At 41.6% G+C, this 23260-nt stretch overlaps 1 protein-coding gene across 1 annotated transcript in view; it reads left to right on the forward strand.

Moving 5' to 3' along the window:
- MICU1 (mitochondrial calcium uptake 1) overlaps window positions 1-23260 on the forward strand; it is a 236120-nt gene that overhangs the window by 110257 nt on the left and 102603 nt on the right. Inside the window, exons 6-7 of the mRNA XM_029911332.1 lie at window positions 4076-4087; window positions 19021-19135. Of these exons, the coding sequence (XP_029767192.1) occupies window positions 4076-4087; window positions 19021-19135 (127 nt within the window). The remainder of the gene's footprint in view (window positions 1-4075; window positions 4088-19020; window positions 19136-23260) is intronic.

Raw genomic sequence — 23260 nt, forward strand, 5'->3', positions numbered from 1 at the left:
TCTACGCTGCAGCTGGCAGGTGTGATTCCCAGTGCAGATAGACTCGTGTTAGCTCATCTCGAGGTAGCATGCTAAAAATAGCAGTGTGGACACTGCAGCATGGGTGGCAGCCACCCAAGTTCAGACCCTGGGAGTTGGGCAGGCTTGAACTTGGATGGCTAGCCTGAGTCTTTGCAAGTGCTGCAGTGCAGTGAGTTAGCATGAATCTGTCAACTCGTGCTGGGAATCCCACCTCTTGACTGTAGTGTAGACATATCCTGATAGGCCACTTGGAATGACTGGAACTGGTTAAGTCCAAAAGTCTTTGACTTTTATTGCATGTATTTTATTGCAGCTCTGTGAAGTTTAAGTGTCTTCCTGTGCATAGAGCTGAATGTTATAGTGAGTGCAGTATACTTCTACCCAACTAGGGATAATTTTTCAGAGAATTGAAGGGCGGGGGAGAGAGACAAGCATAACTCTTCAGTAATAGGAGCAAAATGCATATAATTTGAATCTACACATTGCTCCCTGGAGACCAGAGACCAGCAGCCCTAGAGGCATTCGTTCAGCAAAACCCTTTGGTCCATCCTCCTTGCCAACCACAACTGCATAATTTTCTTTCACCTACAGCAGGGCTAAGTGTTCAGGGAGCTAGCCTCCCAAGTGTTTGTACAGGAACTGGAGAAGCTGGCTTGGTGACATGTGTGTGTATGTTCCCTCCCTCCCACCATCCCTCGTAAACTTTATTTCTTTTGGCTAATCTGCTGCTGCTAATCATTCACTTTTGCTCTCAGGCCTCACCTCATAATTTAGCTCAAATTACAATATGAATATAGCCTAATCTGTAATTTAATAAAAGCACTCAGAATTAACATATCTAACCATAACTGCTCAGTCACCTGGCTCTTTCGTTGTATCACTTTTCCCTTTCTTGTATTGTGTCTGTGTAAAACAAATGCTTATTGGGGGAGGAAATTTTTCCTGCCTGTAAAAAGTGTGTCTGTGGTTGTATGAAGGCACCAAGACATGCACTTTGTTAGCAGACCATTCCTAGAAACATGATATTTCTTTGAAAAACAATTTCCATTTTTTCTAACATTTTCTGTTTGAGAGAGTTTTTGAATTAAGCTCAAATTAATCTTCATGCCAAACTGCCAGCTCTCAAAGAGAAAAGTGTATGATACTATTTAACTCTGTGTAGTGTGCCCATAGGGTAGAAGATATCGGTCTACCCTATGACAAGGGCAAATCTTGCCCTGCTACCTGTGGGCAAGGAGGACCATTAACACAGCAGGATCAGTGGAATCCTAGTGTAATGGGACAGATTTGAGGAGTCAGCACAAGAGGGACAGCGTCAGTGGACATCCTTTCCAAAGATGTAGGGATTGTGATTTTTCAGATTAATTGTTTTGATCTTAAAATATTATTGAACTTTTGCAGAAGCATTTGAATTTCAATTACTTGTAGATTTTGTGCCGCAATCAAGTGTTTTCAGTGATAAGGCTAAATTGCGAGGTGTCCGGTGGCACTTTAAAGACTAATAGATTTATTTGGGCATAAGCTTTTGTGGGTAAAAAACCCACTTCTTCAGATGCATGGAGGCAAGGCTAAATTGCAACACTTCTGAGAAACTGTTAGTCTTTTTAGGGGAAAGAATTAAACAGAATATTGCTTTAGTGTGGAATACACTTGAGTAGCGGTTTTTACCTCCTGTGGGGAAAATTACCCTGTGTAGTTGAATATAAACAAAAGCTTGCAAGTTGTCAATGATGGTATACCCTTAAATTATCATTGACCCAAGGAGGCAATAAGTAATTACAAAAGCTTTTACAGACTCTAATTTTACTTTGGAATTAAGTAACTCCTATCCAGATTCATATTTCCATGTTCTCTATTCTCCAGATACAGTTCTATATTGATCAGTGCTATAGAAGTAAGACACCCTCTAATTAGTTACTCTCATGTGATAGGAAAGTTGCTTTTGGTATTAAACATTATAATTACTTGTAGTTATTCTAAGCACCCTTTCCAAGTACTGTATTGTGATGCTTTACAGGGAAATAATAATAAAATAAATTTGATGGTGAAATACCTGAAGTCTAACATTAGCTTTAGAAATATTGAGCAAATTTCTTGACCAAATCTTGAAGCAATAGTACTTACTGCTATGTAGGAGAAAATTCAACCTCCTAGCATGCAGCACTCCGTTATATCTGAAGAACCCCCATAAGTCTCACATGGAGAGGTCTCTATGCATCCTCTCATTTTATATTGGCAAGCAGTCATGCTTTTGCTGTGGTGGGAGGCATCAATCTCAGATAATCTCACCACTTTTTTTTAAATCAAACTTTATTTTGAAACATGTTTTGGTGTATGACTGCTATTGACTATGTATTTTCCTTCCTACCCCATATTTTGCCCTTCTCATTTCTGTCCTAACCTTGTAATATAATTGTTTGCTTTTTTGAAGCATTTTTATTTTTGTATTGGATTTTATAATGTTGTATAGTGCTTGAATCGGGGCTTCAGAGGGTGGGAAGTGGGAGAATAAAATAAAGAATTACGCAGCATCTGAAAGACATCAGCACCACAAAGAAACTGTCTCTTTCAGATCACATGTTCCAGGACCCAGATTAAATAGGATTAATATAATGAAGCGGTAGAATGAGTAACTTTAAATACAACAGGTAATGTTTTCAAAAGCCCTTAATGATAGGAGTCTAAGTCCCATTTTCAAAAGTAACTTATGCACTTAGTAGCCTAAGTCTCATTTAAAGTCACTTTTGAAAATGAGATTCCTAAATCGTCTAAGCACTTCTGATTAGAGTGATCTATATAAATGAATGAGTAGGTAGGCAACATGGTGTAGTGGATAGTGCATTGGTCTGGGTTCCTGACTCTGCCACTCACCGGCTGGGTGTCTGTCTACCTCGTGAAAGCAGCAAATTTTGCTCAGCCATCTGTGGGCAAGGAGGACCATCAACACAGCAGAATCAGTGGAATCCTATTGTGATGGGTCAGATAAGGTTAGAAAATTTGACTTAAAACATCAGTGGCACTGGCAGATATTTCTATCCTGCACTGTGCTTTTCTATCCTTACTGTAATTAACCTCATACTATTGTGTGTTCACAAGTTTTCTTCACTTGCCCCCTTACTTCCTTTCTCCCCTTCCATTCTCCAAAACCAAACCCCTAAACCCTTTTATTCTAACATTATGAATACTATTCTGTTTGATGCGCACATTGGTATAGACATGTCAGAAGACAAGGCCCTTCTCCTAAAATGCTTATGGGCCAAGTATCAAAGACCAATGCTTTTATACGCACAAATGACCACAACGTGCTTCTAGCTGGAGGAGCTGGTTATGTTTTGTTCAATAATCTTCAAGATCATTATCAATTTAGAGCCCTGAAATAAGCCAAAATTTGATGCCCTCTGAGCTGAATCAGTTAGTCATGTAGTTATAAGGTCTCCAGTTGATGTGGCCTTTGTGTATCTTGACCTGTGAATTCTCATGCTTTTACATGGTACTTGGAAGATGTATCCTTTCATTGAAATGTATGAATCTTTAGATTCAGGTATTATTTCAGTTTGTTTTTGTTTTAAAAAAATCTTTAAGGCTAAGAAAATGCTTGGTTGCTTATATTAAATTTTATATGCATGGCACACAAACAACCCTGTGGAATCCCTTATTATGAAGATTACTTTGCATCCATGTACAGGTCAAGTGTGTGCTCCCTCTTTCCTCTCCCACCCTATCCACCAACAGTCTGTGGCATAATTACTTTCTGCCAAAACTAGAAATATTTGCTATTACTTTTTTGTATTACTAACTTTGTTATTCATTTTCACTGGGTTTGTTTGGCAGATATTCTTGAATGTTACTGATTGCTATATGTGCTCCTTACTTCCTGTTCCTAGGTGTTGAGCGATTCTTTGTTCCTGATGTCATTAATTGGTTTTGCTGTGTTGCAATGTTGCATAATATGTAATATTTGTGGGTATTTTATTTTAATTTTGGTTTTGGTTTTTGGTGTAACCAACATTCCCTGATTTTCTTCCCTCTTTCTAACCCTCTCCCCTCTCATCAGGATTTCTGGCAGGTACTGACTTGTCAGCATGTGCTTTAAACAGTTTGTGCTTCAAAACCCATAATATGCACCTTTTTTGTAAAAAGGGACAGTGTATACTTCTGCCTTCCCCCACTCCCTTAAAGTATTTTTTAATTTGTCTCCTTTTTACTTAGCACATAAATAATATTTTTATCTCAAAATATTAAAATTTAAATCATGTCAATGAGAATACAGTCCCACGGGTAACTTTTTAATAAGTGTCGTTATTCATGGAAACTGATGATTTGGAAGAACCAGAAGATATTGGTATTCCTCAGTGGTTTGAGCATTGGCCTGCTAAACCCAGGGTTGTGAGTTCAATCCTTGAGGGAGCCATTTAGGGATCACAGCAGGGGGAATCTGTCAGGGACAGTACTTGGTCCTGGTATCTCCATCATATTATTATAAAATGTAGCTACAACATTAGCTAGACTAACTCATAAATTAGGGTTACCATATTTCAGCACGGAAAAAAGAGGACGGGAGGAGCCCCGCCCCCGTTCTGCCCTAGCCCCGCCCCTGTCCTGCATAGCCCCGCCCCTTCCACTCCCCGCCCCCCTCAGAACCCCAACCCTCCCCCTGCTCCTTGTCCCCTGACTGCCCCCTCCTGGGACCCCTGCCCGCCCCCTCCTGGGACCCCTGCCCCTAACTGCCCCCCAGGACTCCACCCCCTACCTAAGCCTCCCTGCTCCTTGTTCCCTGCCTGCCCCCTCCTGAGACCCTCCCCCCATCCTAACTGGCCTCCTAGGACCCTACCCCCTACCTGTACCCTAACTGCCCCAACCCTTATCCACACCCCCACCCCAGACAGACCCCCGGGACTCCCATGCCCCATCCAACCACTCCCCACCCCCTGATAGCCCCCCCCAGAACTCCCGACCCCATCTAAACCCCTCTGCTCCCTGTCCCCTGACTGCTCTGATCCCTCTCCCCACCCCTGCCCCCTGACAGACCCCCCAGAACTCCCAACCCCCCCCTCGCTCCTTGTCCCCTGACTGCCCCCTCCTGGGACCCCTGCTCCCAACTGCCCTCCAGAACCCCACCCCCTACCTAAGCCTCTCTGTTCCTTGTCCCCTAACTGCCCCCTCCTGAGACCCCCCACCCTAACTGCCCCCTCCTGAGACCCTACCCCCACCTGTACCCTGACTGCCCAAAACCTTATGCACACCTCCAGAAAGCCCCCCCCGAACTCCCGACCCCCCCCGCTCCCTGTCTCTTGACTGCCCCCTCCAGAATCTCCCTGCCCCTTCTCCAACCCCCTTACTCTGCCGCTCAGACCAGCGTGCCGGGGAGGAGGAGCAGGGGGAGGAGCTCCAGACTGCCGGTGCGAACGGCCGGCTGGTGATCTGCAAATGCAGGGAGGGAGGGAGCGATCTCTGCTGCAGGGGGAAGGAGGGGGTCTCTCTGGTTGTCGGAGCCCCATGTAAGTGGCGCCATCCGGCCGGCCGCCCTGTTAGCCGCGCGTGCTCTGCATGGGGGGGGAAGTCCGGACATTTACAAATTCCCCCCGGACGCTATTTTTAGCTCTAAAATCCGGACATGTCCGGGGGAATCCGGACGAATGGTAACCCTATCATAAATAAGACCACACTTTATAAAATTACTTATGGGAAAAGGAAATGACAGACAACAGAGAGCTGTTCTACTTAGCATGCGTGAAGAGAGACCCATACCCATAATAGGAATGAGCAGGTAGAACAAGAGAGTAATGGCATGCTTGGTATTCAGGTGGCAGCCAGCTACAGATTTCAAGGAGAGCCCTTCTGAGGTGAATTGGGAAGAACACTCCATTGAAGAGTGTTCTGTTGCTGAGTTACTATTTGTGCCTTATTAAAATGCATTCTTTGTGCCCTATATCGTTCTGATCTCAGTGGTACAGAAAGAGTTAGAGCAGCCTACCAACAAAAAATGTGTCTGATTTAAATGCAATTATCTGTGTTTAGGTTCTAACACTTGCATTTCCTAGTGTTTGAGTGAAGAGTTCTTGTTCATAGGGTCCCCAGAAAACAAAGTAGTCTCTCAGTACACTAGCTTACACTAGTCTGAAAGTGGGCTACATAAATTGCTGTGTGTAGGGACAGTGTGGTGACTTGCTTGAATAAATTAAGATTATGCTTTATGAAATAGGCACAACTGATTATATATATGATTACTTATCAGAAGGAGGAGAGTCTAGGTGACTTTAATTTCTAGCTTTAAGTTATTTTGTTCTGTTACTCAAGCCATCTAAACCAGCTGAGTTATCAAGCCCCTGAATCAAGTGTTAAGGAGGAAATTTTGTCAACCCCTTAGCAATGCTAATGAGCGTTGTACTGATATAACTGTATTTCAGTTATAATTTATTAAGCTGGAGACTTCTTACCCTAAAATAAATAAATAAATAAATATAAATTAATGGAGATATCCCATCTCCTAGAACTGCAAGGGACCTTGAAAGGTCATCGAGTCCAGTCCCCTGCCTTCACTAGCAGGACCAAGTACTGATTTTGCCCCAGATCCCTAAGTGGCCCCCTCAAGGATTGAACTCACAACCCTGGGTTTAGCAGGCCAATGCTCAAACCACTGAGCTATCCCTCCCCCCTAATAAGTTTAGCTTTTCATTTATAGGTGGAGCTGATACTGCCCCCTGTAGTTAAGATTGCTTGACATTTTCCATTCTTTTCAGTGGCTTATAACTTTGCCGAACTAACCATTCCGGTGGGATGCCTCAGGCTTCTCCCTCTTCTTCTATTTTTTTTTTTTTTTTTTTTTTTTTTAAGTTTCTGCTAAAACCATTGAGCTGTTTCTGAGAACAAGACTGGGGGAAATATGTTGTTTAATGTTAAAAAAAACTTCTTCCAGCCGTTTCACTAACAAGCTCTCGCACCTACATGCTTTGGAACAAGGGCCTGAAATCTGGCAGGTGTGTTGCCCTGGATAGGCCTTTTGTCATCTCTGTGAAAATTTGCTAAAACTTGGCCAAGTAACAAGCTTCGAAAATTCTCAGTTTGCACATACTCAGTAGAGATTTGTTAGCGTTTGGCTACTAAATTCTCCAAAGATGCCATCGGCACTGAGCATGCTCCATCCTGGACCTTCATAGGTTGAGCAGGACTCTAGGTTGCTCCTCCAGGTTGCTGAGGGCTGCTGTGGTGCAGGCACAGGAACTGAGAACAGGGAGAGACTCACCTGTGTTCTCCTTGCCTGGCCCAAAGCTGCATTGAGGAGGAGGAGGAGGAAGCAGCTTGGTTTGAATATAGAGGACAGTGGAGAAGAGGGAGAATTGGAGCAGGATGTTGGAGTGGGCGGCAGGAGAAAGAGGGGGAGAGGATTGAGCAGAGCAGGAGCTAGTGTGTGTGTGTGTGTGTGTGTGTGTGTGTGTGTGTGTGTGTGTGTGGAGGTGTTTGTGCAGATGTTCAGTTTTATTAAGTGCAGAAGGGAAGTGATCTGGATGTGGAGATGTGTGGTTTTCCTAGAAAGCAGGGAGGAGGGTTGCGTACTGGGAGCCAGGTGACGATTTTGGGTTTTAATAGAAGCAAGGGTGCAATAGATAGGAAGAGGGGCACAGATCCCCACCCTCCAGACATAAACACTACTACAAATTCAGGATCCTGGTCTTTCAGGTGGTAATGGAAGGACAGAGCCGCCCAGAGGATTCAGGGGGCCTGGGGCAAAGCGGGGGAGCTTGTACTCACCGGGCGGCGCTCCGAGTCTGCGGCAGTGGCATTTCGGTGGCGGGGGGCCCTTCAGTCGCTCCGGGTCTTCGGCAGCATTTCGGCGGCGGGGGGGCCCTTCAGTGCTGCCGAAGACACGGAGCGACTGAAGGGCCCCCCACGGCCGCAATGCCGCCGCCGCCGCAGACTCGGAGCACCGCCGGGTGAGGAAAGGGATTCTTGGCCAGGGCTTGCGGGGCCTGGGGCAAATTGCCCCACTTGGCCCCCCTCTGGGCGGCCCTGTGGAAGGGGGCAGAGTTCTGAGCATGTAATAATACACAAACCAGATCCAGGCTGCCTGCTTCCTGGAACCGAATTGGTGACTGGGGAATCACCAACACAACCAGAGTTCGGGGCAGAGGCTGCAACGAGTCTGCCTAGCCCTGCCTGTGGCTGTCTAGGGCTCAAGCCTCTCCAGAGTTGTATCCTGCATGGGATTGCAGAGACATAGCTTGGTCCCTCCCACAGATGGACAGCTCCATGGAGCAGGCATTGGGCACATGGTTATGTGCTCTGGGCCCTACTCATGGCTGCCCTGGCCCAGCACGTGGAGCCACTGAACGAGGCTAGGCTGCTGAGCTTCTTCTGCTGTTGCGAGGATGGCAAATTCTGCAATGCAGAGTTGCTGGAGCAATACAGTCAATCTTCTCATCTAGCGTGGGGACCTCTGGGATAAGTGGGATGAGCCCTGGACTGATGGGAGCTCAAGGAGATGATGGCTCCTAAAAGGTGAAGCTCCTGTATCTCTGTGCAATGGGTGGAGCTTCATCTGTGCCTCTGGAGATGGGGGTGCCCACTATGTACCACTGAGCCCCCTCCATACCAGGCACAGAGGGGTCCTGGCCACTGCCCCAGAAATGCTGGCCACAAAATCTCTCCGAATGAGAATTTCAGGAACATCTGACAATCCCAGGGAGACTCTCTCATGCTCTGCCTCCCAATTACATGCTGGGCCCCAGGGAGACCTCTCCCTCAAATCACCACCCCCTAGATCACCGCCTTAGGAAAATTCTGGTTGAGCCCCTGGAGGAGACGCATGGGAACAAGGGGAATGGCAGAGGTTGGATAAGAGGAGATGGGGACAGAGACAAGCTTGGGGGCACAGGCAGAAGGTTTTAGAGTGCACTCTCTCCTCCAGAGCCTGCAGTTGAATCCAGGAGTCTTGAATCGCTACATTCCTCTGCTGTCAGCAAATAGCTGTGAAATCCACTGGTAAAGGAAATTACATTTAAAAAACTGTTAAACGAATGTTAAAGTGGCAAAGTCAAGCATGCAAAAGCTAGCAAATGCCAGAATTAAGATTTCATATGCAGTTCAGTCCCCTTGTGTATATGCATTATGGTAGTCTTTAATGATATGATCACACACTGGTTTTTTCCCTGTCACATTCTGTGAATTGGTAGTTTTTCAGTATTTCTTTTTATCTGCATTCATTGTGTGGCTCGAGGCCTTATTTACTGTTCACTTCCTGCTCTCAATACAGAATTATTATTTTCCTCTTTGGCTTTCCTACAGTGGTCATCGCTGTAGCCAGTAAATGCATCACGACACATTGCATTGCAAACGTTAATGAATTTATCTTCACAAAACCCCTATGAGGTAAAGTGGTGGTATTATCATCCCCATTTTACATCTGGGGAATCTAAGGCATGGACACATTAAGGTCAATATTGTCAAATGTGTCAATATTAGATGCTAACTTGAGATATCTACATCCTGGTTTTTCAGAGCACTTTGCATTTTATAGCATGTATATTCAGAGCACAGCTCCAATCTCTGTCAATTGCATCTGTGAGTGCTCAGCATGTCTGCAGATGTGGCCTCAGGTGTCTCACACTGGGAATCTAGAATATAAGGAACATGCAAGTGACCACCACTTCCGAAAAGTGTGGTTGAAGTGACTTGTCCAGCATCACAAAGGAGCTCTGTGCCAAAGGCGTGGATAGAATCGAATTCTCCAGGGCAGCCTTCAACTTCCTTAACCATGAAACTATCCTTTCTCTTCCAGCAGTTCCCTCATATTCAGTACTCATCTCCCAACTAAAAATAAGCAGGGATCTTAAAGACAACAGCTTCAGTCACTACCCAACTATGATTAAGGCTACATTTATGTCACAGAGGTCATGGAAGGCACGGAATCCGTGACTTCCAGAGAGCCTCCATGACATTCGGGGCTGCGGAACTCAGGAGCTGGCAGCCAGCAGGGACCTGGCAGGGTTCCAGTGACAGGTGACACCAGTGACAGGTGACGGGGCCCCCTGCAAGGTTCCGGCAACAGACTCCTAAGGGGGCCCTCCTCAGGTTTCCAGCAACGGGCAACAGCCTCGGGGAGGGGAATACATCGGACGAGCGGCTGGGGGTGTCCTATTTTCTCTTTGGGAAATATGCTCACTCTGCAGTTCCCAGCCGCCCTGGGTGGCGGGGGAAACCATGGAGCTGCAGCAGCAAAAGTCAGACAGGTCACAGCCTCCGTGAATTTTTGTTTATTGCCCGTGGACCTGTCCGTGACTTTTACAAAAAATAACCAGGACAAAATCTTAGCCTTAACCAGGATTCATTCCCTGAGCAGTGCCCATTCCTGTGCATTGAATGAGGTTGGAAAAAACAGTATGTGATCTCGTAACTAAAGACTTAATCAAATGCAACTGCACAAGGGGGACAAGGTGAGTGAGGTAATAGCTTTTGTTGGCCCAACTTGTCTTTCTCACCAACAGAAGTTGGTCTAAGAAAAGCTACTCCCTCACCCGCCTAGTCTCTCTAATATCCTGGGACTGACATTTCTACAACTACACTGCAATGCACAAGTGGATCAAACTAAGGTTGCACAGTCAACCGTAGTACTTTCATTTCCTAATTTTTGAGTGTTTGATTTTGCAACCTTAACATAGTTTTTGGATGTAATTTATCTATAGACCAGTTCTGAGATACTGCTTAGCACATTTTACATTAGGCAGCAGAGACACTCTTTACACCTTTCTTTACATCTTTCCCAATTAGCATGAGGAGGAGGCCAGAAAGGCCAGTGGGTTTATTCTCTTTAATGCACCAAGCAGGGAGTTGGGGAATTGGAACTTTTGTTCTTGGCAGTAGAAAAGCTCTTCACCTCAAAGTTCTAGGCACACATTCTGATAAGGTCTGTATCATTTTTATAATTCAATAATTTTTATTAATAAGGGCTTATGAAGACAGGTCTATAATTGATAAACTAGAACTTCTCACCACTGATCAATGCTTTTTTGATCATTCCTGAGAGATCTTGAAAGCCTAACCGTATCTTCAGCATTGAGTTGTTGGTCCTTTTAGATGTGTGAAAAATAATAGCCCTTCACAGATGAAAGATTGTATTTGTTACGTTCTTTGTGTGATGTTTTTGCAGTACCCTGTGGTACATTGAAAATGTTGGAACTTATAGCCTAAAAAATAGCTTAATGGTGAAAATTAAACTAACCTTTATTCTTAAGGAACTATTGCTAAACTGCAATGATGGCGCAATGTAGCTCTAAACCAAAGAGTAAATTACTTCGTTTGAAAAGGAAGTGTGTATTTGGTATACTAATATAAACCTTGTTAAAATGGCACAAGTTTGCATCAATTTTGAGTCCTGGGGACCTCCACCAGTGGGAAATCGAAGTATAGACTGTCCCTTTTCAGAGGCATTTCCTTCTTGCTTTTCTAGCAGGGGTTTCTCCCTTGCATGTCCAGTTCCTGCTGCCTGTGAACGTCTTGGAAAGTTTGTGTTTTTTCTCTTGACTGCATAGAATGCTGGCCTTGCATTTCAGGTGCGGTTTGTTTAACAGTGATGGATATTTACCGTGTTGCTGAGAGGAGTATCTGTAAATTTCTTTCTCCAGTCTCAGGAGACCACCAATAGTAATGATAGCTGCTTAACTCTTGATTCTCCTGAAAATGTCTAAATTAACATTTAGAGGAAGAAAGCCCAGGGAAAGGTTTTATGTCTCATCTTCAGATATATCCTAAAGATAAAAGATTTACATTAAAATTCTTTCCATTAGTATGTGCTACTCAAAGATGATAAGCCAAAGTGCTTTCCTGACTAAAATAAAGAATATGCGAGTGTGTATTTTCCTAACTTTTCTAAGCTACTTTTTAATATTCTGATACCTCTGAATTTGACGTTTTTGCTTATATGAAGATACAACATGAGTGTTCTAGAACCTGCAGATAGTGCTACTATAGTAAACTTTTCCACTATATACAGAGGCTTAAAACTCAACTACAAAATTCACTATGCAATGAAATGCTTCATAAGACTTAAGCTTGAGCAATTTTTTTTATTTTCAGACTTAAAAAAACTAGACCATCCTTATGTAACATTGATTGTGAAATATATTGCTTTTTAAAAAGTCAATAAAAAGGAAAAAACAATTACTGGGATATTTTTTTTTCATCTGTCCTTGCTTCAGGGTACACTGCAGGATCTATCTGCTTAGTTTTGCCTCTGACTGAACAAGGCTCTGCTCTGGACTCTTCAATCTGAAGGACTTTTTTTAATGGCTGTTTTAACTGGATAGTCAGGCGCCAAGGTGATAGGTGCCACTTATAAATCTCTAAATGGCTTTGATGCTTTAGAATTTGAACAGCATTTCATCTGATGATATAGTATCAGTCTTTTGGTATTTTGAAAACAGAAGTAATATGTCCTTGGTATTAATATTTGAAAACATGGCTACTGGGTATTTAACCCATAACTTTCATGGGAATTTCATAACTGTTTTTCTTTATGTACATGTACAGCTTTGTACATGCCCTAAGAGAGGCACTGTTACAGAATATCTGCTCAAATTCACTTTTAGAAGAACTGTCTTAGTATAAGTTTACACAGATCTAGGGCTGCACTGTCTATGAAGGAGTTTTACTTGTTGGAGTAAGCAATGTGCATTTACCCAGGCTCTGTCTAGACTATGAAAATAGGAGACACATTTGCACATTCTGAATGCTGCTGAGCACTATTGAGTTGACCAGAATCAGCTAATATTTTTTAAAGGAGTCTATCCTGGTCTAAGCTAGATGCTATGTGGAAATGAAAAATGTGCTAATTAAAATGTGTTGACTAACATGATTCTAAAACATTGCCTATTTTCCTGGTCTAGCTGTGCTCACAGCAGGATCGCTATCTGTTTGTTTTATTTAAATGGACACTGCCAGTCAGTAGGGGCCTAGGAAGGTAAAATACCATGCAGCACCCCAGAACTAATTGTGTACAGTATACAGGTATATTGCTATGTAACTTTCTGCATGTATGAACGTAAGCGATTTTTTTAAAATTGAGAAATCGTAAGTCCTTGGTATTGATTGGATGTGATTTCAGAGAACCTTAAACGGCGACTTTAAAAAACAGGCAATTTGTCTAAAAAGGAAATAAAAGAGAAAATCATCCTCGTGGGATTTCTGCAAGGGATTTTGCTTTGGATTAGAAAGAAGTTTGTTTGACAAATGTCCCTTTGATTCCCATAAATATCTGTGAAAGATTGCTTTCTTTTTTGTAGTACTAGTTTAAATCTAAAACACAGAAAATCATAAATTAGAATGCAAAAATGCTGAAGGTCTAACTTTAACCGTACAAAATCCAGGAAATTCAGAGCAAAGGCTGGTATGCTGTAACTTATCCTGATGGACATCAAAATTGATACAGATTTAGATATCTCTACAATATGTAGGCCTCTGAGACAGATGAGCGATACTGTTTCGGTCTTGGTCCTGAATACCCTGGTTGTTGTAAAGCTTCAAACCAAAACATTTCTAAGTCTTTTTTTTCCCTGTGTGAATATTCATAGCTGTCTATGAAAGAAAAGGTTATAACATTTTAGTGTCTGTGTTGAATAGTCCATAGAACTAAAGGTGGTCAGTTGGGACTGAAAGGGAATTTGCTTTATGGCAAGCTGAAATTTACAGTATCTTAAGCATTCATTTTTCATAGATGGATACACAGTTTCTGTAATCGTAAAGAATTAAAAAGGGAACAAAAACGTAATCTCAACAGCTATTGTAAATCAAAAATGGTTAAGGTTGAACTATAGTCTGTCAATTTACAAACAAAAATCCCATTTCTGGGTGAAATTACTAATTTCATTACATGCACTATGCTTTGTTATTTTGGAAGGGGGAAACTGTGAAGTGATTGCTTGAGATGCACAACATTTTGATGCTTTGATGCACATGGGCCCAAAGTGGGTATTGAAACATAAGCATTAATTGCATGGATAAACTTGCTGAATGTACGTCTCCATCCCCTAGGATGAAATACAAACTGTCATTTTAAATGACTTGCCAAACTGCTTTCTTCCAAAAGCAGCACATTAAATGTTGTTCGTTAAGTTGTTTTTGAAATGCAAAATGAAATGGTGCTGCAGGGGTTTATTTAGATTAGCTTTTTAAATGCAACTGAGGTCAACATTGAAATTCACAGAATTTTCTGACTTTGTGGAGAAGACATAAGTAAATCTGACAAAAGATATAGCTTTATATATTCATTTATCTAAATATTAGATGACATGTATACTTTGATCTTTTAACTATAAATTATACCTGGCAACAGCCAGAGCACTAGGTTCTCTTATTGCCCCTCCACTGGCATTCTAACAGGGTTGGCAGTGCAGATGCCTATGCTGGGCAGTCAGCCAGAAGATTCCAAGTACTGTGACTTCACCACCAAATACCTTTTATATAACACTCTGGACTTCTCTCCTGAATGAGCCCTGATGGATATGATTTTTTGCTCCTAACTTAAAAAAACAAAAAGCTCCAGAAGGTTTAGAAAGTGAGGTGGGGGAAAGGTACCAAGTTGGGTTTTACATGAAACCTAAGTTCTGATTTGGTTTAGCTGACATGAATTTGTCTGCAACTGAAAACTGTCCCATCATTTGGCATTCATTGCTCAAGAGAGGGCCAGACCTGTCCAGGGCCTAGTGTGTGGCAAGTCAACATCAAGATGCACTGGCAGAATATGAGAGGAAGCTTGCGTAATACTTCTCAATGCTTTGCTTGGTTGCAGCCTCTGTATGTGTCACTTGAGAACTAAAAATCAAAAATTCCTTTAAGGAAAAAAAGGGAAAAAATCAACATCCCTGCCCCCCTCCACTTTCATTAGCTGAGATCAGAGTAAGAAAAATCAAACATTTTTCTTGACCTTATATTTGTCAGGCTTTTGACTGAGTTTATAAAGGTGGGGAAACAATTTCCATATTATTCTGTTTGACTACCAAAATGACTGCTCAAAACTCCTGGCTAAATGATGGGATTGCTTTTCTGGTGTTTATAGCAACACACACAACATTCTGGAAAGCAAGAAAATACATCAGTGTTAATAATTGCCTTAAAATGACTGTTTTTTCTTCCATTAGATTAAATTGTCATTCCTGGATCTGCTTGTTGCAAGAAAGCCTAAATTTTATGGGATAGACTGAGCTTCCTTTTTTAAGTGTAGATAAACCTTTCAGCTGCATGGTCAATGTTTAGCAAAGTTTGTAAGATCAATTGACGGTATGAATCTGTTTGATAGAAATTACTGAGTTAGACACATCTTCACTGAATATACACAGACTTGCTTGTAATGAAATAAATTATGTATTTGATTTGCACATGTATATGTATGCTTGTTTGTATGCTTTTGTCTAATGTGATTCACTGCTTGATAAAAATGATTATAAATATTTTTACAGTGCATTGCTCACTTGTGAATTCCCAACTGTGAATGTTCTTTAGGCAATGTATGATCTTAACTGGTTGCTCAGTTTTTTTAATGTATTTTACATAAGGTTGAATCATTTTTTTAATTTGTTTGAAAATTCTTAACTCAAGCACATGAAATTTGAAGGTTGTACTGAAATTGTACAGATAACTAATCATGACAGTTGTAAAGATGACTCATTGCCTAAAGAGTTTTAATTTTGCTTTTCTTTCTGTTATTTTTCTCTGTTTTAATTCCTCATGTTAACCTTTCAGCTGTAATATAACTCATGCTATGTTGAAACGAAACAGCAGAAGAAATAGACTGCACAAAAGGTGTTGATGGCATTGACTAGAAGTCAAAGCTTTATAGACAAGAGGAAGTATATTTTAATAAAGAGAGAATTGGGTATTGATTTTGTGCCTTTAACATCATTAGGTTTTACAGCATTTCAGAAAGAGTTTTAAACAATCCATGTGATGCTTTTTCATAGCTTGTGGTGTTCAGAATCCTTGAGGCAACTTTGAATCTAGTATTGTCTTTAGTTTTAGATACTGATACGTTTTTCTTCGATAGGTGAGCAAACAAATGCAAAAAAGGCCCAGGAAAATCCTCTGTTAGGTCACATTGTAAAATATATGGATACAGTTCCATTTATTTGTCTCTTACACATTCCTCTATTAACTTCACCGGTAATTTTCAGTTAAACTTTCAACCTTTTATCTTCAATGTGCATACTTGGCTAAACTCTAACAGTACAAGAAAGTCAGTCCTTGGAGATTATTTCATTTCTGGCACATCTGATAGGCTGTATCTTGTTGCACAACAGAGAGTCTGTGCAGTTCTCCTACCCTCAGATAGTGTTAAACTCTGTCCTGCTGGTTTGGATGGGATCGCCATTTTAAAACCCAGTTTAACTAAGTGTGGTCTACCCTTTGTTCTAGCACCAATTGACTGCATTTCATTAAAATGGGTATTTAAACCTTACCCTGTCTATGCCTGCAGAACAACAGAGCTCAACTACAGTTGGGGAGCTATGTTTGGCGTTAGTCTCTTGAAAAATCCAGTTGCTCAAAGCTAGAAGGAAGTTTTTCCTAGGCATGTGTAATCAACTTCTGGAGGTTATAAGCTTTCATTTAAAATAACTTGAAACTTTCAGCACCTCTTTGGAGAATATCTTCCAAATGTTTTGTGGAAGACAACAAAATATACATGATGAACAAAAATACAAATTAGAAATACCAGCAGTTTTTTTTTAATATGCTCACTCCTTCCCAAAAAATAGTGACAATAGAACAGTCTGAACATACCATTATACAAAATTACATCTCTTTTTGGCAAATAGACTTTGTTCTTGTTACTACTGAAATTGGTGTTAAAGCTCCCAATAACTTGAATAGGATCAGAATTAGGCCACGTGGTGGTAGCATGCATTAGTCTCCCATGTTTATACCTAACCTCTGACAAATAGTAGTAGATTAAGTAGGTTTTTAAAAATAGATATGTTCTTCAAGTGAGAATATTTTTGTACCCTTTCTATCTATAACATTTGTATTTCCAAGAAGATTTAACTTAAAACTAGATTTTTTTCAGGTGCTTTTAGCCCATTCACATAACTTTTAATTTATAAGGAACTTTCCCAGCCTTTAATAGTAAATAAAAGCCAACTTTAAATTCATAATACTCATAACAATTAAAATCTATCTCCAAATATACCGCATATGTATATAGTGTTTGTTAATCCTTTCTCTGTAAATACTCCACATTTATCAGGGTGTCGGTAGCTGGTTTATAGTGAGCTCTGCTAAAGATAAATGCAAAGACAGAGCCAATAAATAACATGAGTGGGCTATACCATTGAGGGATACAGCAACCATGACAATAATCCAAGAAAATGATTGCAAAAAAAATTCACTAGCTTTAAACTCGAGCTTCCTTTGCGTTCAGAGAGAACTAAAGGCTGATTATTTGTCTTCAGCATAATCAGCACTATGTGGGTGTTTTGGGGTTTGAGTTTGACTTAAGTTTGTATATATAACAAAAATATTTCTTTAATGAAAAGAAAACACAGCCTGATGTACTGTGATAATGTATTGCTAATACCTTTGCAAAGTGGATGCATTGATAAATTCTTCTGCTGATTTGTGGAGGTTTACCTCACTTCACATTCTTAACAACTCCAAGTCTTCAAAATAAGAGCTACTGCTATATTTGATCAGTAGAGCTGAGCTTAATTGGAAATTGTATATTTGCTGATCAATATGATGACTTTTTTTCTCTTGTGGTTTCCAAGCCAGATATTTGTCAAATTTTCATCTAAATTATTAGGCAAACTAATCTCCAATCTGCTGTCAAGTAGAATGGTGAGTTCTTTCAAATATAACTGAACAAGAAACAGCTGTAGATGGTGGGTCTGAACCTTCAACTCAGTTTCAATTCTTGCTGGAATTTATACCTAGGCTTCTTAGCAGTGTATATTTTCAGCAAATAGCTAGTTGCTGCAAATCTAACAGATCAATTTGTTTTGATGTTTTGTGAACTTATCTTGTTGGTTAACCAATTTTCTTTCCTTTATCTTGAATATGATGGGATCTTCACTAGACAGAGGTAACAGATGGGGGCAGTTGTGTAGCTGGACCTTCGTGTGGCGGTGTTTGTTGTTTTTTGTTTCATAATACTGTTGCTAAATTAAGCTTGCATTGTTTCTGCTTCTGTGCTTGCATGATCAGAAATGGATTAACCTCAACTGTACTTAATGTTTTTATATTAATTTTCTTTCCCGCTGAATGTGCGTGTGCGTGCGTGTGTATTTTCTAAATGGTTCACCACTATGAAATTCAATATCCAGCCTCTAACACAGTTCTATGGGTCCTTTTCAGTCTTTAAAGCTTCAGTGGATCAGTCACCCAGTGGCTTTCAGTTTAGAAGTGAGATCAGCTGATAAAATACATGTAGTGTGCTTTTCTAATCAAAAAGTTTCCCGTTATCTTAAAAGTTGAATGCATTCATGCAGGAATTTTGACTCTAGTGGTTGTCTTTACCAAACAAATGCTTGGGTTATACTAACATTTTATCAGGTAACTAAATTTTTGGGAAACTATCAGATATTAAAACCAAACTGCTTTAAGCTATTGTTAAACTAGACAACTATAATAGAAATAAAACACTTTGGGATAAAACTCATTATGGCTGTCATTTTAATTCTGCTGTAAAGAGCCTAGATTATATAGTACCATTATTCGCTAGAGAATTTAGACAGCACTAAACAAAAAGCACATCATATGTTGTTTCTATCTCTGTACTAGACTAAAGATGCTAAGTTTATTGGCCAGTTCCAGTTTGTGCTTTATTTGAAACAAAAAACGCTAGTTCTGTTAGATTTGAAGTCTGGAAAAGGTCCATTGAATTTGAATGGTAATAGGAGGGATATGTTCATAAAAAAAAGCTTGTTGGCAATGATATAAATGATACAGATCCTCTTTAAGTGTTTAATTGATTCTTTTATTTTCTTTCTTTGGGGTGTGTGGGTTGGATCTGTAAAATAGAAGTTATCCCAAGAACGAGAGAAGTTTGCTGATGAAGACAGTATATTTTATACACTTGGAGAATGTGGACTCATCTCTTTTTCTGACTACATCTTCCTCACTACAGTTCTCTCCAGTAAGTATTGTCTATTTTTCTGCAATCTGTTATCACTTGATTCTTTAAGTTTTTTTGAATGTTTACCACTGATGCAATTTTTCTGTAATGACATGTACATTGGATAGTTTTTCCTAAAAGGGATTCTGTTGACTACTTGAATCAAGAGTTGAATGAATAATTGGTAATGAATTCAACTTGTGGCACTAAGGTGCCACAAGTACTCCTCGTTCTTTTTGCTAACACAGACTATCACGGCTACTAACTTTTTCAGAGTTAGCCCAAGATTTTGCAGAATGTCCACTAGCAAATTGTGACTTCTTCATATTTATTCATTATTTTAAATTATTGGGCCTAACTTTATGAATATTGATTATTTTTGGCTTGCTGTTCAAAATTAAAAATTCTAGCGGAGTTCCTGATTTGTGATTGACCACATTAGTCTAGATCAGGGGCGGGCAAACTTTTTGGCCCAAGGGCCGCATCGGGTTTCGTACAGGAGGGCCTGTTAGGGGAGGGGGTCGTGGCCCGGCCCCCATCTCCTATCCTCCCCCCTGAACTCCTACCCCATCCAATCCCTCCTGTTCACTGACGGCTCTCCCGGGACCCCTGCCCCATCCACACACCCCCGCTCCCTGTCCCCTGACTGCCCCGGACCCCGCTGCCCCATCCAACCCCTCCTCTCATTCCTGACAGCCCCTCCCCCCCCCGGGACCCCTGCCCTATCCAACCACTCCTTCTCCCTGTCCCCTGACTTCCCCCCGGAACCCCTGCTCCTGACTGCCCCCTGCTGCCCCATCCAACCCCCCCTCCTTCCTGACTGCCCCCCCGGGACCCCTACCCCCATTCAACCCCTTGTTCTCCCCCGACCCCTATCCACACCCCCATCTCCTGACCACCATCCCGAACTTCCCTGCCCTCCATCCAACCCCCCCTGCTCTGTGCCCTCTTACCGCGCTGCCTGGAGCACCGGTGGCTAGCGGCGCTACAGCCACGCCATGCTGCCCGGCTGGAGCCGGGCCACACCGCTGCTGCCACCATGCAGCACAGAGACCGGGTCTGGACGGGCTCTGCAGCTGCGCCACCCCAGGAGCTCACAGCCCCGCCCACCCAGAGCATTGTGCCGGCGGCGGGGCAAGCTGAGGCTGTGTGGGAGGGGGAACAGCAGGGGAGTGGCCAGGGGCTAGCCTCCCGGGCCAGGAGCACGGGGGCGGGCAGGACGGTCCCGCGAGCCGGATGTGGCCCGCGGGCCGTAGTTTGCCCACCTCTGGTCTAGATAAACATAACTCTTGTATTTTCAGGTTTATGTGCAAATGGGTGCACAACATGACTTTCTAATTCATTTTTTGTAAGTATTAGAATGTGCAAGCTTAAAATTCACTTTCCTGGTGCATTTGTTCTCGTAAACTCAGTCACCTGAATGCTAGTGGATAGCGAACCCAGAAGGCGTGTAAACACAGCTGAAATGAATTGTCCAAAGATTTAAACAAATAATTTTTTTGTATTATTCGCCCTGCTCCAAACTCAGTATATGACATCTTGTAATCTGCTCAAAGAATGTCCTCTGGGTTCTAAATAACAAGAGCTAAAATAAAAGCCTTTCTATTATTTCTATTGGCAAGAAATATACAAACAATAGCCGCTCTTAATACAGGACAGTATTTCTGTCCTCTTATAGCTGTGGAGCAAAAAATAATGGACTTTGTTTCCAGAGCTGTACTGATCTCTTTTGATAATGTTGGTGCATAAAAGGGGGAAGTAAAGAGAAATTCTATGTTAATTTTCAGTTCTGTTAGAAAAACACAAGGAAGAAAATTATTATTTGCCTAATGAAATGAGACAGAATTTATTTTCAGACTTCCAAGAGAAGTAATTATAAACCCTACAAAATAAAACTGTCCCTCTTTAATCCTTGTATTTGCCTAATATGAGATGAGCTGAGAAGAAAAAATAGTTGTTTAGTTCAAACTTTATTCTAAACACACTTTTAAAAACTGTTCTGTTCCAATCAGTCAATGAATGTTGTCATCAGATGGGAAAGAAAAGACTATACAAATGTGTATAATGCGTAGAGCCTTTGGAACAGTACAGCATAACTTTTTCATGTTACATTCTGAAACATTGCTTTTACAAAGTGAAAATGATTATATTAAATTAATAAATTAAATATGATCTTTCCAGAGTATAAGTTATACAGGTAATTCAAGATCTATTTTGTTACCAAACTGACTTAAGAAACTGTGTGTGACCATAGTGCCTATAAAGATGAACATCAGTAAATAACATTAGCTTGAGCCTGGTACTGTTCTGTGCAATTTTCATCTACTTGTCTTTTACTGAAGTTCAGTCCTGACTTTTTCATTCTTGCCATTCCTGTCTTGGGTGAATAGAAGACTAGGATGAGGTCACCGAAATCAAGGGGAGCTGCCATTAGATTAGCACAACAGAGGGCTTGGGTTATTTCCTCTAGAAAGAAGAGAGACTTGACCGGATCCCTATGGGATGGGGCCAATAGTGCAGCAGCAGTTTGGAATATTTTTAAGAACCAAGAACATGATGAGAAATTGGGCCAACTAGAGAAGGCCATCGGCCTTGTTTCTGGGGCACAACTAATCCAGGTACAGGCTGGAGTTGGTGAGTTACATGTTATTTCCGCCCTTAGTTCTATGACCCAGAAGTTGTTGACAGAGATGGTATTGAATATCACTGAGGCTGGGAAGGCATTGCAGTGGGATCTAGCATGTTCAGAAATTCAGGATTTCCTGAATGACCAGCTAATGGCCATTCAGAATGATCTTGAGCATCAGGCTTGGCCCACTGCCCTTACAGACACATCAGGAGTACCATCTGATCTGTGGCCATGGAGATATACTTGGAGACTTTCTGGGTGGAAATGCGGACGTTCTCAGTGCTCCTTCCAAGCATATGGACCGGTTAGGGGGGTGTGGGCTCCCACATACCGAATCCTGCCGGGTCCATGGGGAGGATGCATGTGGGATTGGGTAATTCACCGAGACATCTGGGAAATTAGACCACCTGGTGTGCCCAATCGATTTTTAGTCAGTGCTCCTGGGATTACACCTGACATTTGGATGGGGTTAGGAAGTCAGTGGACATTTTGGCCGTTAGAACCCCCACAGCTTCAGTGTATACGTAAACTGAAGCCAGGAGAAGTTGTCACTGTTCATGACTACGTTTGCTGGGAGGGTAGGGGACAAGGAACTACCCTGACAGGACACTTACTTTTTCAAGCCAATGATAGCTGTGTGTATGTTAATGCCACCACATCGCAAGACATACATTTTAATCTCACTACCACTGCAGGCAATCATATTATCTACTGGCCCACAGATAGAGTTTTGCAAGTAGCCCTTAGGTTCCAGATACCCTTTAATTGGACTAGTTTAGTACCTGATAGATTTCAGAATTTGTTTTCACTGTTACCAGAGGTTCAGAAAATCTCTGAAGTACAAGGGCAAATTCACATGCTTCAAAATATATATCAAGTTGAAAAGTATGCCTTTCAGACAGCTTATAGAGTGTCCACCTTATGTACTAAGTATGATGTATTGTGTTCTGTGACTAAGATTGTACAACAACCTCATCATATTATCGCTATGGGAATGTTATTGCTTGTGTTGTTGTAAGCTAGTGTAGGAGTATGTTGTTGTTGTTGTAAAGGCCGTAATAATAGTAATACCTTTCATGTCCATGCTCATCATGCATTGTCATTACATCCAATCAAAACCCCTAAGGTTGAAGCATCTGATGTAGAATCTGAATTCCAAGACTTAATGCAAATAGAGATTTGAGAAGGTTTGTTGTACTAGTAGTACAAAAGGGGGGGTTGTGGAAGCAGAGAAAGAACTGACAGGAAGGGGATGCAATGCATGACAGTTCGTTAGCAAGAGTCAGGCTAACTGTAACCCTAATAACGCGAGATTTGTAGAAGCGAGGATTGTGTGAGGCGAGTGGGAAAGAACTGTGTGAGAAGTTGTTGCGACCTTGTGTAGATAATGTGTAGAAAATATTGTATGTAGACTAGAGTCAAAACAAGTGAGAAAAATAAGATATCAAGATGGCCTATGTATAAACAAAATGCAGCTGTTGCTTATTATTGTCTGTAATGAAAGGTATAAAGGTTTG

This window comes from Terrapene carolina, unplaced genomic scaffold, assembly GCF_002925995.2.
Source record: "Terrapene carolina triunguis isolate 2854851 unplaced genomic scaffold, T_m_triunguis-2.0 Scaffold95, whole genome shotgun sequence".
NCBI lineage: Eukaryota > Metazoa > Chordata > Testudines > Emydidae > Terrapene > Terrapene triunguis.